The sequence below is a fragment of the Labeo rohita genome, unplaced genomic scaffold, assembly GCF_022985175.1.
Source record: "Labeo rohita strain BAU-BD-2019 unplaced genomic scaffold, IGBB_LRoh.1.0 scaffold_96, whole genome shotgun sequence".
In the NCBI taxonomy this organism is placed as follows: domain Eukaryota; kingdom Metazoa; phylum Chordata; class Actinopteri; order Cypriniformes; family Cyprinidae; genus Labeo; species Labeo rohita.
In genome coordinates this window covers 46,211-61,685 of record NW_026129920.1, presented here as the reverse complement: position 1 = coordinate 61,685, position 15,475 = coordinate 46,211, and the positions used below count along the sequence as shown (strand labels likewise).

Here is a 15,475-nt window from a genome sequence, read left to right as displayed (position 1 = left end):
TTAAAACAATGTCATATTCACGAACGATAGCAAATTCGTTGGTCAAAACTGCGCGCGATTTCACTTGCGCCGTTCAGAGACCGTTAGTTTTTGAATTAAATAAAGGTTTGTTGTTGACAGATTTCACTTACGAACGGCCACTTTAATAACGTTACAAAAAAAAAAAGAAAGAAAAAGAAACTCAACACACTTGATGTAGCTAATTAAAATCTCATCTTTATTACAACCACATGTACATCATATTCCAAGAAAATGATTTCTAAAAGTGGAAACGAGCAAAATCCAATGAGAGAGGCAGAGTTTTTTTCTGTTAGTCCGTGCGGCGCACGGGAAGATGTTCCATCCGTTCACATCCATTATTCACAGCGTTTGACTCACGGTGAAAATGACGTGATTTCACCTCAGAAACGAGGGTGAGAGAGCGAGATGTGTCGCATAGAGTCACAGTTGTGAGGAAAAATTGTAAACACTCCAGTGCTCGTGCACCAAAAATAGTGCAGGTGGGAAAAATCCTGATTTTCTGCTCAGAGACGAAAAAAAAAAGATCCGCAAACATCCCACGCTGACACAGGTGACTCCAAAAATACTTATGCATCTTCTACTTTGGAAAATAATTAGGTGTCGAAACGCGAGCAGAACGAATTTGTGTAAATCATTCAAAACAGTTTCATTTGTGTAACTGCCATCAGTTTATCAAGTTGTGCAAAATTCATTCTGCTGGCGTTTCGCGAGGCTCATTTTAAAGTCGAAACCCACTTGTTTGCGCTGAAAATATCTGATATTTGCACATTAGAACAAAACACACAGTTCAGTGCATCGTCTTCCCCTCCAAATAAGTGTACTGCCGTTAACACCACTTATAATTCTTGTTTGAGTCTTTATAAAAGTTCTTTGTTTCTGTTCGTGACATCAATTGTGAAGAGCACAAGAAAAATAGCTTTAAAAATACTCTACATAACTACAGTTATAGTGCAAGAACCCGCACACTTCACAACACACGCTCACACTTCCGCCGCCTGATCTCCAGCATAACCCTGCACACCCAATCGCCAGCCCTGGCTGCGTATCCCGATCCGTCGTTAGATTATCCGATATTATTCCCAGAGAATCAGATTCATGATTGAAAGGAGGAGGGGCTGTGCTAACGCCACAAATTAGCTAGAGGAAGACAGTCGGAAAGGGAATTTTTTAAAATTTGTGCAAAAGTGACGTAATTCGGATGTCTACTTGCAAATTATGTCGAACAAATGAAATCTCACGGTTAGCACCACCCTTAAATGATCCGTAACGTAAACTTTTCTGGGCACCAAATGAAATTCGCTTTGTCTGGCGTCGGTATCTGTTGTATTGCTTCATGCGGTCCAAATCAGTGATTTCGCTCCCTAATAAAACATCTCTTTACAACACAATGCAAAACAAGATACTGCAAATATAACATTTAAAAATCAATGTACTACGGTGTTCGAAAACGTCTGTATCTACAGTAAACCTCAATTTCAGGAGGTAGCTTTGTGTAGTGCGGCCGGTCCAACACACACAAACACGCACGCGTCAATCTGAACACCGTCGCTATACGGTTGTGACGGTGAGCAACGATGTAGGCAGCTGCAAGACATCCTCGCTGGCACCGAGGCGTGTTCCGTGCGTCAGGAGTTCCTCTACGGTGGTCCAATCGTCCAGCAGCTTCCGGTTCCTCAGGCGACTTAGTTTCCTCTGGCTCAGCTCGAGAACGGTATTACAACTGTCTCCGTTGGTTCCTCCCATTACTCCCATGCCGTGCACGAATCCTGGCGCAGCTATGCTGCTGCCGCCACTTCTGGCCTGCTGCTGTCGCTGTTTCTGCAGCATGTGTTCGCGCCGCTCAGTGCGGCTCCAGTAGCGACCCATGCGGACCTCGCTGTGACTCTCCTCGTCCGTGCTCATGCCGCTACGCTCGTCCGCCAGTCGGGACGCTCTATCCCGCAGCATCTGGTTTCGCAAGGCTCGCAAGTTCCCGGTAGGTGGTTTCCTTGTGGCAGCAGTGGGCGTGTGGCCCTCCAAAGTGCTATAGAGTCCGCCTCCGCCACCTGAACCTGCACGGTTGGCGGGTTTCGGCCAGGTGTCAGTGTCCTGACTAGGCGTGTGACTTAGGGTGTGGAACCGCCCGTCCCTTTGGCGAATTGGCGGCTGTTCGGTCACAAAGCTCTTCTGTAGCTGCGGTTCGGTGGATGCTCGGATCCTGCTGTTGTCATGGAGATCTGGAGGCATACAGCAGTGCTCGTCAACTGGAGAGATCAGGGACGGTTGACTCACTGCATGTGTAGCGTGTAGAGTCTGTGTAGGGAGTGCAATGGGGTGTACAACAGGGTGTGCCGGATGACCGACAGCATGCATCAGTGCCAAGTTTGGCTCCTCAGGTAGATTCACAGGCAGGTCGACTCTGTGGCCGCAAGGATGCAGCGTGGCGCTACAGTAGTTGGGCGAGGCCGGGTGACTTGCCCGTCTGCGATACTCCATTGGTGCGGGGCGGTGATGCAGCGTTCTGCTTCTTCTCAGCATTCCTGCAGAACTTGGATGAGGCGGCAGTCGCCGCTGGCCGGAGGGTGTACTACAGGTGGAGTGCAGTGCGGGATTGAACAGCGAGCCACTGCTGGAGCTGTGCCTGTTCAAACACGGTCGCTCCGCCTTACGGTACTGCACGGACGATACGCGGGATAAACCACGTGATCCTGGGACGGGCACGCAGATGTTTTGAGGCTGGACCGTCAGCGTTTCAGGGATGGCCTCTAGAGGGTGTTTTATCTGGCTATCCCGCCGCTCGCGGGAGCACGGCTCCCCCTGGTGGTGCATGCGGGCGTTGTAATGACGCATACGTTTCTCTAGCAGGCGCTGGAAGCGCAGGAACTCGCCCGTGCTGACGCTGTAAAAACCAGAGTCGCTCAATTCCGATGAGATGAAGGACTCCGACGATGGTGAACCGCCCCCTCCGTGGCCATGGCACTCCTCAAGCCCCTCCTCTGTCTCCACCCCCGACAGCTCCCCCTGGTGGAAGCTACCATCTGTCCAGCCGAGTCCGCTGTCCAGCTCATGATGAAGAGGCAGGTAACCCAAGGGTTTCTCCATCATGTAGTCCTCATCATCAGTCTGTTGAAAGAACACAAATATTATGACATTAAAGCAATAAGCTACTAGAAATGATGAGCTACAGTGATTGTAAAAGACTCTTTTTCAATGCTTTATGTTGTATACACTGCAGCAGTTTACAAAAAATCAGCAATATGATTAAGACACAAATGTTCGAAAATTATTATTCTTACTAACAATAACAAAATAATAAATAAATAAAAATACTAAAATTAAATTTGAAAGATTTTGCTAAATTTTCTGAACAATATATTAGTGGTGCTAGCTTTCTAAATCTAGGCAAGTTCTAAGTGGTTTCTTATGTGTTGCTAAGCAGATACTAGGAAGTTGTTAGAGTAGGTGGTTTTTAAATGGTTCGATAATATTGATTTTAACTGATGAGCTGTCAGGTTTGTGCATATTGGGTTATTTAACAGCGAACTCATATGTGGTTCATCTGATCAGGTTTTTATCATTTAATAATACATGCATTTATGACTTGGTAAAATCTGTGGGATAATTTTAGAATAATTATGTATCTTTATATGACAGAAATGTCCAATAAAACAAATTTATTTATAAAGAGAGTTAATTTGAGGCAACACGAGCGATGGCTGACAATGTAATAATATTACGCAGAGCTTAACTATATGTAAATGAGCAGCGGCAGCCAATAGCATCACATACGCTACTATTAACCCACAATGCAGATTAAATCACTGTCAGTGTGAATGCATCTCAATTAATAAAGGAAAAATGCAGTAAAACGTACTTAACATTTAAATTCGACATGACTTCTATTGATTGAACGGTCCTCTATCAGAGCGCAAGAGTCACTCTGGTGGCTTACAGTCTTCAGCCGTATTTATGATCGCTAGTTGCCTGGTAACACATAACTTACATAATATGTGACTCCTCGCCTCTCGGTCTGTGACGGATGAAGAGAATCACACGAGAACCAGAACAACAACAATCCCTCAGATCTGAACTCGCGCCGCTGCTCTACATTCTAGAACGCCACTTCTAGATTCATTCAGTCATGTGTTAATTGGTTGCCGTTGCATTTTGACTATATTAGAGATGCATTTTATTGCAAAACATCATTTTTAAGGCAAGACACTACACATGAAAACATTCATCACTATTTTTTCATGAACTGGTTAATTTTGAGATTTTGGGCTTTTTGTCTTTTCATAATGTGTTGTTTCAGTGGAAGTGTTTGTAAAAGAATCAAGTGTTTTTTACTGCACTTTAACTATTTTCGTCAGTAGACTTCAATATCTTTAAGAGCTATTTTCCTAAATGAGTTTATCCACTTCAGCAGCACTGAATCATGATACACCAAAATTTACAGTTTTATTCATATCTATAATCTGAAGGTTTTTACTGAAGGGTTTGTTCATATCATTCACACTAATTTTATTTTTGCACTTTATCTATTTGTGTCAGTAGATTTCAATTACAATACATATCTTTAAAGGCCATTTTCTCAAAATGAGTTTTTTTCTCCACTTACACCAAAACTTTCAGTTTTATTCATATCTATATTCTGAAGATTTCTACTGAAGGGTTTGTTCATATGTTATTTGACTGGTTTTATTTTTGTACTTTATCTTTTTGCGTCAGTAGTTTTCACTTACAGTACATATAAAGGCCATTTTCTCAAAATGAGTTTCTTTCTCCACTTACACCAAAACTTTCAGTTTTATATCTATATTCTAAAGATTTCTACTGAAGGGTTTGTTCATATGTTATTTGACTAGTTTTATTTTTGTACTTTATCTTTTTGCCTCAGTAGATTTCAATTACAATACATATAAAGGCCGTTTTCTCGAAATGAGTTTGTTTCTTCACTTCAGCAGCACTTACATACACCAAAACTTAGTTTTATTCCTATCTATATTCTGAATATTTCTACTGAAGGGTTTGTTCATATGTTATTTGACTGTTTTTTATTGCATGTTATCTATTTGCATCTAATTTAATCATATGTTTATAGGCTGTTTTCTTAAAATGAGTTTGTTTCTCCACTTAAGAAGCACTTACATAAACCAAAATTTACAGTTTTATTCTTATCTATATTCTGAAGATTTCTACTAAAGGATTTGATCATTTGACTGTTTTTTATTGCACTTTACTTATTTGCGTCTAATTTAAACGCATATCTTTAAATGAATTTGTTTCTCCACTTCAGCAGCACTTACATACACCATACTTAACAGTTTTATTCATATCCATATTGTATTAGTTTTCCTAGAAGCTTTTGTTAAAATATCATTCACACTGATTTATACAATGTTTTATTGCACATGGTCAAAATTGATTTTTTTTTTCACTCTGTTGACCGTATTTTCTGATTTATGAAGTCATAAGAAGAGAAATCCAAAAACCCCTCTGGAAAAACCTTTCACTAAAATATATCAACAGTATCAAATGAGAATTTTGCACTTCAGTTCAGATTGCTGTTCTGGAGATTTTTTCAAATTAGTGCACATTTAATTAGATAATGCATATTTAAACATAACATTTCATAAAACTTGTAATATACCAAAAAATTTTAGCAATTCTTAGCTTAATCAATCCACTAGGGATAGATTGTAATGTTTATTAGTTATTTTGTAACCTATTCACCATGTGATGTCTTGGACACTTTGTACATCCTAATAATTCAGCAGTTCTTCATCAGTTACTCCTTAAGTCCTGATCATATTTTCACGCTGTATGTTGTGATTCTCACCTGACTCTGGAAACTTCTGGGTTCCTCCAGGTTGGTGTTGCAGCAGCCGATAAGACAGTTCTGTCCCTGAGACACGCCGCTGGAGAACTCCGGGTCCTGAAACGAGCACGTCACACCGTTAAATGGAGAACCGGACTGCACTTCGTTCCAGAAACAAGTAAATTATGAATTTTGATTTCAGACCCTTTCTGCTCTTGTGAGAAGAACATCCGAGCAATTCCGGCATACTCCTGATGAATTATTAGCATAATGAGGCTGTGATGTGGAAGAGTGATTATTTTAAATGACTGAACAGTAAACGTCTGTCTGTCTCTCTGTGTTTCCTGTCTGTCTTTCCTTCAGTCGCTTTATTAAAGGCTGTTTCCTCCTGCGCAACGCACACGTGAAATGTGTTTATGTGTGTGTGAGTGTGTGTGTATTCCCAAGCGTAGCTAAATGCATGAATAATTCCAGAGCATAAGAGAGCAGCTCCATTTTGAAAAACGCGTTTGTTTGGAGAACAGCTCACACACACACAAGTAAAACACACACACAATTTAGCATTTCCTAACACGACACATACAAGAAGGATAAAACAACTGCTTAAACACTCACTTAAGCTTGGCATTACAGAACGATCAGGATTTGGAAAGACATTTTGCTATTCAGACTTAATTCATGCCAAAGTCTACAGTCACACCACAAAACAAAGTACCTGTTTAGCTTTGAATTATTATATTTTACTTATTAAATTTGTAATTTTTAAATAAATTATAATACATGTCATAAATGCATTTCATTATGATGTAATTATCTTCAAATAAAGGGTAAAATTAATTACTTTGCATCTCATCATAAATATTAACAGCTGACAATCATCACAATCTGATTATGTTAATATCTTACGTTGTATGCCAGGCGTTCTCTGTGCTCCAGGTCTCTGGGCGTGTTTGGTAGATATTCGTACCTGCTTCCTTCTCGACGGGTCCCGGGCAGGGTCATGTGATTGTAGTATGTCCTGAGAGAACAACAAACACTGATATTTTACACTTATACATATCTGTGTGAATATTATATGCTTATAACACAAGTCACGCCCTCCAGCACACATCTCTGGCTCCGCCCCCTTCATCTAAGATATTGTTATTGTATGTTTGTAAGGAGCTTTTGAGCAGCTGACCTCATTCTGTTAGAAAGACCTGCATAAACAGCTGCATAAAGATGACTAGAAAGAGTGTGATTCTATGAAATATGAATATTACAACCCTTACTCAATAATGATATTAACAATAATTGGTAGCTTATAATTATAATTATAATAATGATATTTTTCTTAATAAACACTACTAAATATAACATAGGGCTGCCAAATTGCCAAAGGCATGTCTTTTCTAATAAATCAGAATCAGAAAGAGGTTTGTTTTCAAGTGTGCTTGTACACACAAGGAAATAAACAGAACTTTGTACTTACAAAATCTGTAAAACAACAGTTTCCCTCAATGTACTGTTTTCATTTAAGTCATTTTCGTGTTAGTTATCTGCGACTAAAATTATAAATATTTACAACAATAATTTTCAAAACTAGTTAACATTGAAAATTGGCAAAACTGCGTGCACGTCACATGACCTGATTAGCCCGCGCACCGCTGTTTCCTCTAGGAACACAGCGCGAGGTGATGTCCGATTCGCGTGCAAATGACTCTTGTGAACCAGTTCTTTTGAATGAATCCGTCAAAAAGATTCATGAAACAAACTAGCAACTGTTTTGAATCAGACTCACGCAAGGAGCGAATAGTTCAGAGCCGTTACGGAATTCCCAACCGGCTCCCTCACTGAACAGCGCGCCATTTTTCAAATTTGAAAAGAACCGGGAACAGTTACTGCGACACAACTGCAGGTTAGTGAGTCTTATTAATCTATTTACTGTTTCTTTATATGACAACTTGTAATTAAAGATACATATTCAATGTTTTGATTGTTTTTTACAAATATATATATATAGATTATTAGTTATGGTTTAGCATATACCTAGGTCCAAATGTCCCTTACGAAAATGAATCATGGTTTTATTACAGTAAAAGTGTAGAAACAATGTTTTTTTGGCGTATTGATTACCATTTGTTAAACCACAGTTTTACTACGAATATCATGGTTAAACTATGGTTAGGATACCAAAAACATGGTTAATTTGTAGTTACCATGGTTTAAGTTAAAAACAATGTTTTTTTTGGTTTTATTTGTAGTAAAAACATAGATAATTTTCGTAAGGGGTAGCATAATCAACACCACATTTATAACTTTTTAAAAATCACAAATGTTCTTATGAAACAACGTGATATTTATGACACACATCCAAATTGGGGCAAAAAGAAAAGCATCAAAACTGGAACAGTTCCCTTATTAGTCTAAAATGTCTCTTCATCACAATACGCAATATTGACTTAGCTAATGTAAGAATCTCTGCACTCAAATCTTCTTCTCGATTGTTGAATTTGGCAGCAAAAAGGTCATTGGCAACCAGTTGATTCATTTTAGCAGCTAATGGCTCCCTAATTATGGTTTTAGTCGGGAGCCACCCCATCTTTGACGTTTCCTTCTAGATTGGAAGGGCTCTCAATCATCCAAACATCTTTTAGATAAGAATTCTGTGGTGAGCATTCACCACATGTGAAGCTGTAAAATTCAGTGAGCGATATAATATGCTTGCGTGCACATTCACATGCGCATGAATGCAAAACCTAGCGTGACTGTGCCTTAAGGCCGCTCACATGCTAGAGACGGCTCTTGACGGAGCACCACGGATGGGAACATGTCAGATGTGTTTCAAGTTTGAAATCCAGTGGGAAGGCATAATTAGACCCGCCCCTCTGACATTCTCACTGGTCATGTTTTGGACACATGACCAAGCGAAACCACTACGTTCAGATATATAGTGAAACCACCTTATTTTGCAACACATTTTCTGTCAATTTGCGAGACTTGTGGTCCATTAGACAAATAGCTAGAAGAACACCAGTACAAAAGGATATGTCCAATTTACATTTAAATGGTTCTTGAGGACCAGTTCGTTTGAATGAGTCAGTCAAAAAGATTCACAAAACAACCTCAAGCTTGTTTTGAATCAAACTCATTCAGTAAGTGAATCATTTATGGAGTTCAGATTCATCAGGTAAATAACATGCAACAAATTGTACTATTTACCTTACAAACTAATTTGATTATGATTATGATAATGAATGAAAATAATATGATAAAAAAAATAGTTGAAGCAGGAAAATTGATTGTTTTTTGTTTAGGAAAAATAACTAGACTCGAATAAAAGATGGCACCAAGGACTATAACTATAACATTAACTATGTTTTAATAATCATTCAAATTCAATAAGAAAAGGGAAGTCCCCACCACAATCAGTATCTACACAGAGAAATTATATTGTTGATTTTTTCCCAGCTGATGAATGATAAAAACACAGACAGCCAATCAGAATCAAGCACCAGATGACAAAACTGCAACGTTATTGTACATTGGTATTGACGTTAATACAGTTATCGTTTTAGTTATTATCTTTACAGTTATTGTTTTTGAAAGCAACACCAGAAACCATGCACATTCAAGTGAAAAATGGCTGTGTTTGCTCGTACACTAAAAATAAATATGCAAGCATTAAGTCGTTCCCACAGGACATATTCCTAAATTCAATAAGCAACAGAACTGAAATAAATGCAATAAGTAACCAATTTTTACTAAAACGCAGTGCTCATAAAATTAATAGACGAATAGCATTTTTAGAAATAATTAAACTCCTAAGCTCCTTAAGCGCACGTCTATGTTTGTTCTGCAGGTGGCAGCGGAGAGCTACAGGTCGGAGGAAGGCAGTCCCAAACCAATTTGTTTATGATAATAAATGAAAATGATATGATAAAAAAATAGTAGTTGAAGCAGGAAAATGGATTGTTTTTGTTCAAAAAAAAATAACTAGAGTCAAATAAAAGCCAGTTTGCATACGATAACTATAACAATAACTATGGTTTAATAATCGTTCAAATTCAGTTAAAACAGGGAAGTCCCCACCACAACTACAACAGTAACAACACAGAGGAACAATATCGTTGGAATCATGATGAATGGTAAAAATACTGACAGCCAATCAGAGTCAAGCACCAGACGACAAAACCTCAGCACGCTTATAATAAACAGAACGTTATTGTGGGTTGGTGTGGATGCTAATATAGTTATTTAGTTATTGTCGTTAGTTATTGTTTTAAAATGAACACCAGAAACCATGCACATTCAAGTGAAAAATGCTCTTACGTTAAAAATAAGTACACAAACACTCTCAAAAGTTGTTCAGGCGGGACAGATTCTTAATTTCAATAAGCAACAGAATTGAAACGAATGCAATAATTTACAAATTTTTACTAAAACGCAGTGCTCTTTATATGAATAGACGAATAGCATTTTTTTTTTAAGTTATATTTTTGGGCATTTTTGTGCCTTTAATGGACAGGACGGTAGAGAGATGACAGTAAAGTACTGAACAGAGAGAGGGGAATGGGATCGTCAAAGGACCTTGAGACAGGATTCGAACTCGGGTCGCCACGAGCACAGCTGTGCTATATGTGCAGATGACGAATAGCATTTTTAGAAACAATTAAAACGCAAGATTGCATTGTGTGTGCACGGCCCCTTTAGCGCACGTCTATGTTTGTCCTGCAGGTGGCAGCGGAGAACTACAGGTATGTCGCACCTGTCTGAGGGAGTCAGTCGTGACAGGGTGTACGAGTGCGTTACAAACCAATTTGATTATGATCACAATAATGAATGAAAATAATGATTAAAAAATACTAGTTGAAGCAGGAAAATGGATTGTTTTTGTTCAGAAAAAATAACTAGAATTGAATAAAAGCCAATTCGCACCAAGGACTATAACTATAACAATAACTATGTTTTAATAATCGTTCAAATTCAATAAAAACAGAGAAGTCCCCACCACAACAATAACAACAACAACAGAGGAACAATATTGTTGGAATCATGATTTTTTTTTCCCCAGCTGATGAACGGTAAATACACTGACAGCCAATCAGAATCAAGCACCAGATGACAAAACTGCAACGTTATTGTTCGTTGGTGTGGATGCTAATATAGTTATCGTTTTTGGAATGAACACCAGAAACCATGCACATTCAAGTGAAAAATGGCTGTGAAACTACAAATAAGAATGCAAGCACTCTAAAAAACCATTTACACGGAATACATTCATCTCAATAAGCTACAGAATTAAAACGAATGCAGTAAGTTAATGATATTTACTAAAACGCAGTGCAAATAGACGTTTAGCATTTTTAGAAATAATTAAAACTCAAGACTGCATTGTGTGTGAACGGCCCCTTAAGCCCACGTCTGTGATTGTCCTGCAGGTGGCAGCAGAGAGCTACAGGTGTGTCGCACCTGTCCGAGGGAGGCAGTCCCAAACTAATTTGATTACAACTATGACAGTGAATTAAAATAATATGATAAAAAATACTAGTTAAAGCAGGAAAATTTAGTTTTTGTTCAGAAAAAAATAACTAGAATCGAATAAAAGCCAGTTTGCACCAAGGATGATAACTATAACTATAACTGTGGTTTAATAATTGTAAAACAGGGAAGTCCCCACCACAACTACAACAATAACAACACAGAGGTACGATATTGTTGGAATCACGATTTTTTCCCCAGCTGATGAACAATAAAAACACCAACAGCCAATCAGAATCAAGCACCAGACGAAAAAACTATAGTGCGCTTATAATAAACAGAACGTTATTGTGTGTTGGTGTGGACGCTAATATAGTTATTAAGTGAAAAATGGCTGTGTTTGCTCCTACGTTAAAAATAAATACGCAAGCACTCTAAAAAGTTGTTCACAAGGGACACATTCTACAGAATTTAAACGAAAGCGAATTTTTACTTGATAGAATCTTATAAACGCAGTGCTAATATGAATAGACGAATAGCAATAACAATTAAAACGCAAGATTGCATAACATGTGAACGCCCCCTCAAGTGCATGTCTGTGTTTGTCCTGCAGGTGGCAGCGGTGAGCTACAGGTGTGTCGCACCTGTCCGAAGGAGGGAGTCGTGGCAGGGTGCACGAGTGCGGCCGGAGAGGGTCCCAGGGTCGCTCTGTCTGCGTGCTGCAGTCCGTCGTCCTGTTGTACTGCAGGCTCCGCCCCCGGCCCTCAATCTGAAGCGTGATTGGCTGCTCGTAGCTGGCCAGGATACGGAAGGCCTCTCGCTTCTGCAGGTGGGTCAGATCCCGACTGTGAACCTGAACGGCGAGACAATCGACAGACAAACGCAGTGACCGGAAAGCTTGTGATTAATTCGAGTCCTTGCTTACGCGGATCTCGTGCGTTCAGCCGCTTGGCGTACGCTCTATTTCACCTGATTCGGTTTATCTCACGCACACACTACTATAGTGAAGCGCAGCTGTGTAAACATATTCCCCCCCTCAGCACCACATCTGCCTGCCGACCCGATCCGTCCAGGACTGAACCTCAGGCTCACACACACACACACACACACACACACACACATTATTCTCATGATGAAAATAATGCTGCATCTTCATACCAACACACATCACTGCATGAGTCACGAAAGAGACGGCACACGTGTGTGTGTGTGTGTGAAGACGTGGTGTATCAGCATCAATGTCACTCCTGATCACCATCAGCACACACAATCATGAGCATTTACACACAATTACACACACACCGGACTCACCCCCATTCCGTCGCCCATCCACGGCCCTGACAATCGACAGCCCATCACCACGGCAACAGATGAGCAGGATCGTGCGCCGATGCTGTGAATTCACCGATGAAGATGAAGATGATGAAGGAGCGACGCAGCCGCTGCCGGCACACATGAACACACGCATATACACGCGCTCACACACACACGCTCGCATGCAGAGCTGCAGTGAGAGAGACGCGCAGCACAATCAGACAGACGGACGGAGCGCTGTCTCTCCTCTCTCTCTCTGAGCGCTCGCTCCAGAACACCGACACTCCAGCGCTCAGGCCCTGCCCACCTCTGTCACATTCCCGCTGCGATTGGTCAGGCGCCTGCGTTTGTCTGGGTAAAGCGAGAGCCGATTGGCTGGCGGGGTTCAGCCCTTATTAGACGCTCTTGGACTGGGTCTCCGGCATTTAATAAGGGCTGTGAAGACATAAATATGCATTTAATTAATGAGAGGAATTAATTAACGCACTCATCACTAGTCCTAGTATTAAAGTATTAAAGTGGAGTATGTGTTGTCCCTAAATCATGAGCTAGGCAGGTGCACCATTTTCACCAGCCAAACAAAAAAAATGCCAAAAAAGCAATTAAAACTAGACTTTTAGTAGGAACATTTTAACTGATACTTGAATGAGGCATAATTGAGAATGTCATGAAGTCTCCTGATATATGAAAGAGCAACAAAACAAAAACAAATCATCTATGCTGGTGTAGTTCTGGCTCAGATGTGGCTCTTTTATTGCTCAATTGAGATCTTGAGATCTTAATTGAGTTTCATTTATCTATTAACTAAATTCCAGATGTTTCACCTGAAATACTTTGACAGAAATAAAAATGTAAATAGCAGCTCATATCATTTTGTCTTGGAATTCATATTTTTTGGAGTTCAAACTGAGATCTCAGATTTTCTCAAATTGTGCTCAGATCTAAACTTATATGTGTGATTACAAGGTCTTTTTCTCAGGAGAAACATCTGAGAAGCAGGTGACTTCAGCAAAACAACTCAATTTGCTGCTTAGCAGAAACAAATGGGAACTAACAAGACCTGAGAACTCTCAGTTGTTGCTTTTTCACAGCTCAGGAGACTTGATGAATCTCTCAGTTATGTTGAAGTATCTACTTCATTTCAGATGTTTCTCCTGAACTGCAAAGAAAAGAGACAGAAATGGATGAAGATAGCAGCTCAGAGTGTCTTCTCTTGACATTCATATTTTTGGAGTTCATATTGAGATCTCAGACTTTCTTAAATTGTGCTCCGATCTCATCTATAGCTCTAAAGAAGATGTGTGTGAAATTACAAGGTCTTTATCTCAGAACAAAACATCTGAAAAGCAGGTGACGAGCAAAACATCTCAAATTGCTGCTTAGGAGAAACAAATGAGAACTAACAAGATCTGTACTGAGCTGTTAATGGTGTTCAGGACTCTCAGACGTTGCTATTTTTGAGCTCAGAAGACTATCTTCTTCAACTCAGATGTTTCTCCTAAAATTCTTAATAGAGACAAATCTAAATAGCAGGTCAGATAATTTGCCCTTGGAAGATTTAGATGAGAAATGTATGAGTTCATACTGAGATCTTAGACTTTCTCAAACTGTGCTCAGTTCTCTCCTATAGCTCTAGAGGAGACATATGTGAAATTACAGGGTCTTTTTCACCGGAGAAACATCTGAAAAGCAGGTGACGAGCAAAACATCTCAGTTTGGTGCTTGGGAGAAATAAATGAGAACTAACAAGACTTGTAATGACGTGTTTATGACATTTAGGATTCTCAGATGTTGCACTTTTAGAGCTGAGAAGACTTGATGAAGCACTCAGTTATGTTGAAGTATCAACTTCATTTCAGATGTTTCTCCTAAAATGGAAAAAAGGAGACACAAATGGATGAAGATTGCAGCTCAGACCATTTTGTCTTGGAATTCATATTTCTGTTGTTCATTTCGAGATCTCTGACTTTCTCAAATTGTGCTCAGATATGCCAAGTTACCATAATTGAGATGTCTTCTGTAACTCTAGAGGAGACACATACAAGATTACAGGGGTCTTTTCTCAGAAAAAACATCTAAGCAGGTGACTTCTGCAAACATCTCAATTTGCTGCTTTGGAGAAACAGTTGAGGACTAGAGAGACCTGTGCTGTTGGGTTTGTGACATTTTAAAGATCTTCAGATCTTAGTTATGTTTCACTGAAATATCGACATCATCTCAGGTGTTTCTCCTAAAATGCTAAATAGAGACAAATAAATGTAAATAGCAGGTCAGATAATTTTCACTTAGAAGATTTAGATGAGAAATGTATGAGTTTATTCTGAGATCTCAGACTTTCTCAAATTGTGCTCAGATCTTTTCTGTAACTCCAGACGAGACACTTGTGAGATTACGGTGGTGTTTTTCTCAGGATAAATATCTAAGAAGCAGGAGACTTCAGCAAACGTCTCAATTTTCTGCTCTGGAGAAACAGTTGAGAACTAAGGACTCTCAATTGTCGCTCTTTTATAGCTCAGAAGACTTGATGAAGCTAAATACTTATCTATTGTAGTATCTATTTTGTCTCATACTGAGATCTCAGTTTTTCAGACTGATACTTCAAAATACCATTATTGAGATCTTTTTTATAACTCTAGATTTTTTCTAAGGAGAAACATCTGAGAAGCAGGAAAAAGCTTAAGAGAAACAACTGAAAAACTAAAGAGACCTTTCTGCCCATGCTGGCGCGTTTTTGTTGGGTTTTTAAGGACTCTGGGATCGAGTTGTCCTGCTAAACTCACTGGTGGGAGATTCAGGACGTGAGCAGAGCTGACAGCCGTCAGGGAAACACGCTGCAGCAGCGGAACATGCGCGCGTCTCTCCTGCGGGCAGCACATGCAGCGA

The 15,475-nt window shown here is 39.6% G+C and overlaps 1 protein-coding gene across 1 annotated transcript; it reads right to left on the bottom strand.

Moving 5' to 3' along the window:
• Positions 1–857: 857 nt before the first annotated feature.
• On the bottom strand, positions 858–12,963 carry LOC127162520 (uncharacterized). The gene is made up of 5 exons (XM_051105304.1): positions 12,590–12,963; positions 11,923–12,131; positions 6,725–6,836; positions 5,840–5,935; positions 858–3,123 (listed from the first exon to the last, which is right to left on the bottom strand). The coding sequence occupies exons 1-5, from the start codon at positions 12,632–12,634 to the stop codon at positions 1,570–1,572; spliced, it is 2,016 nt and encodes a 671-aa protein (XP_050961261.1). The 5' UTR covers positions 12,635–12,963; the 3' UTR covers positions 858–1,569.
• Between the last annotated feature and the right edge of the window lie 2,512 nt (positions 12,964–15,475).

Bases quoted from the DNA above. Each gene is read 5' to 3' on its own strand.
- LOC127162520 (XM_051105304.1), bottom strand. From the start codon at position 12,634: ATGGGCTGTCGATTGTCAGGGCCGTGGATGGGCGACGGAATGGGG. The intron at 5,936-6,724 runs GTAAGATATTAA...TGCTCGTTTCAG, and splicing joins GAGAACGCCTGGCATACAAC to GACCCGGAGTTCTCCAGCGG. The intron at 3,124-5,839 runs GTGAGAATCACA...TTCTTTCAACAG, and splicing joins CCAGAAGTTTCCAGAGTCAG to ACTGATGATGAGGACTACAT.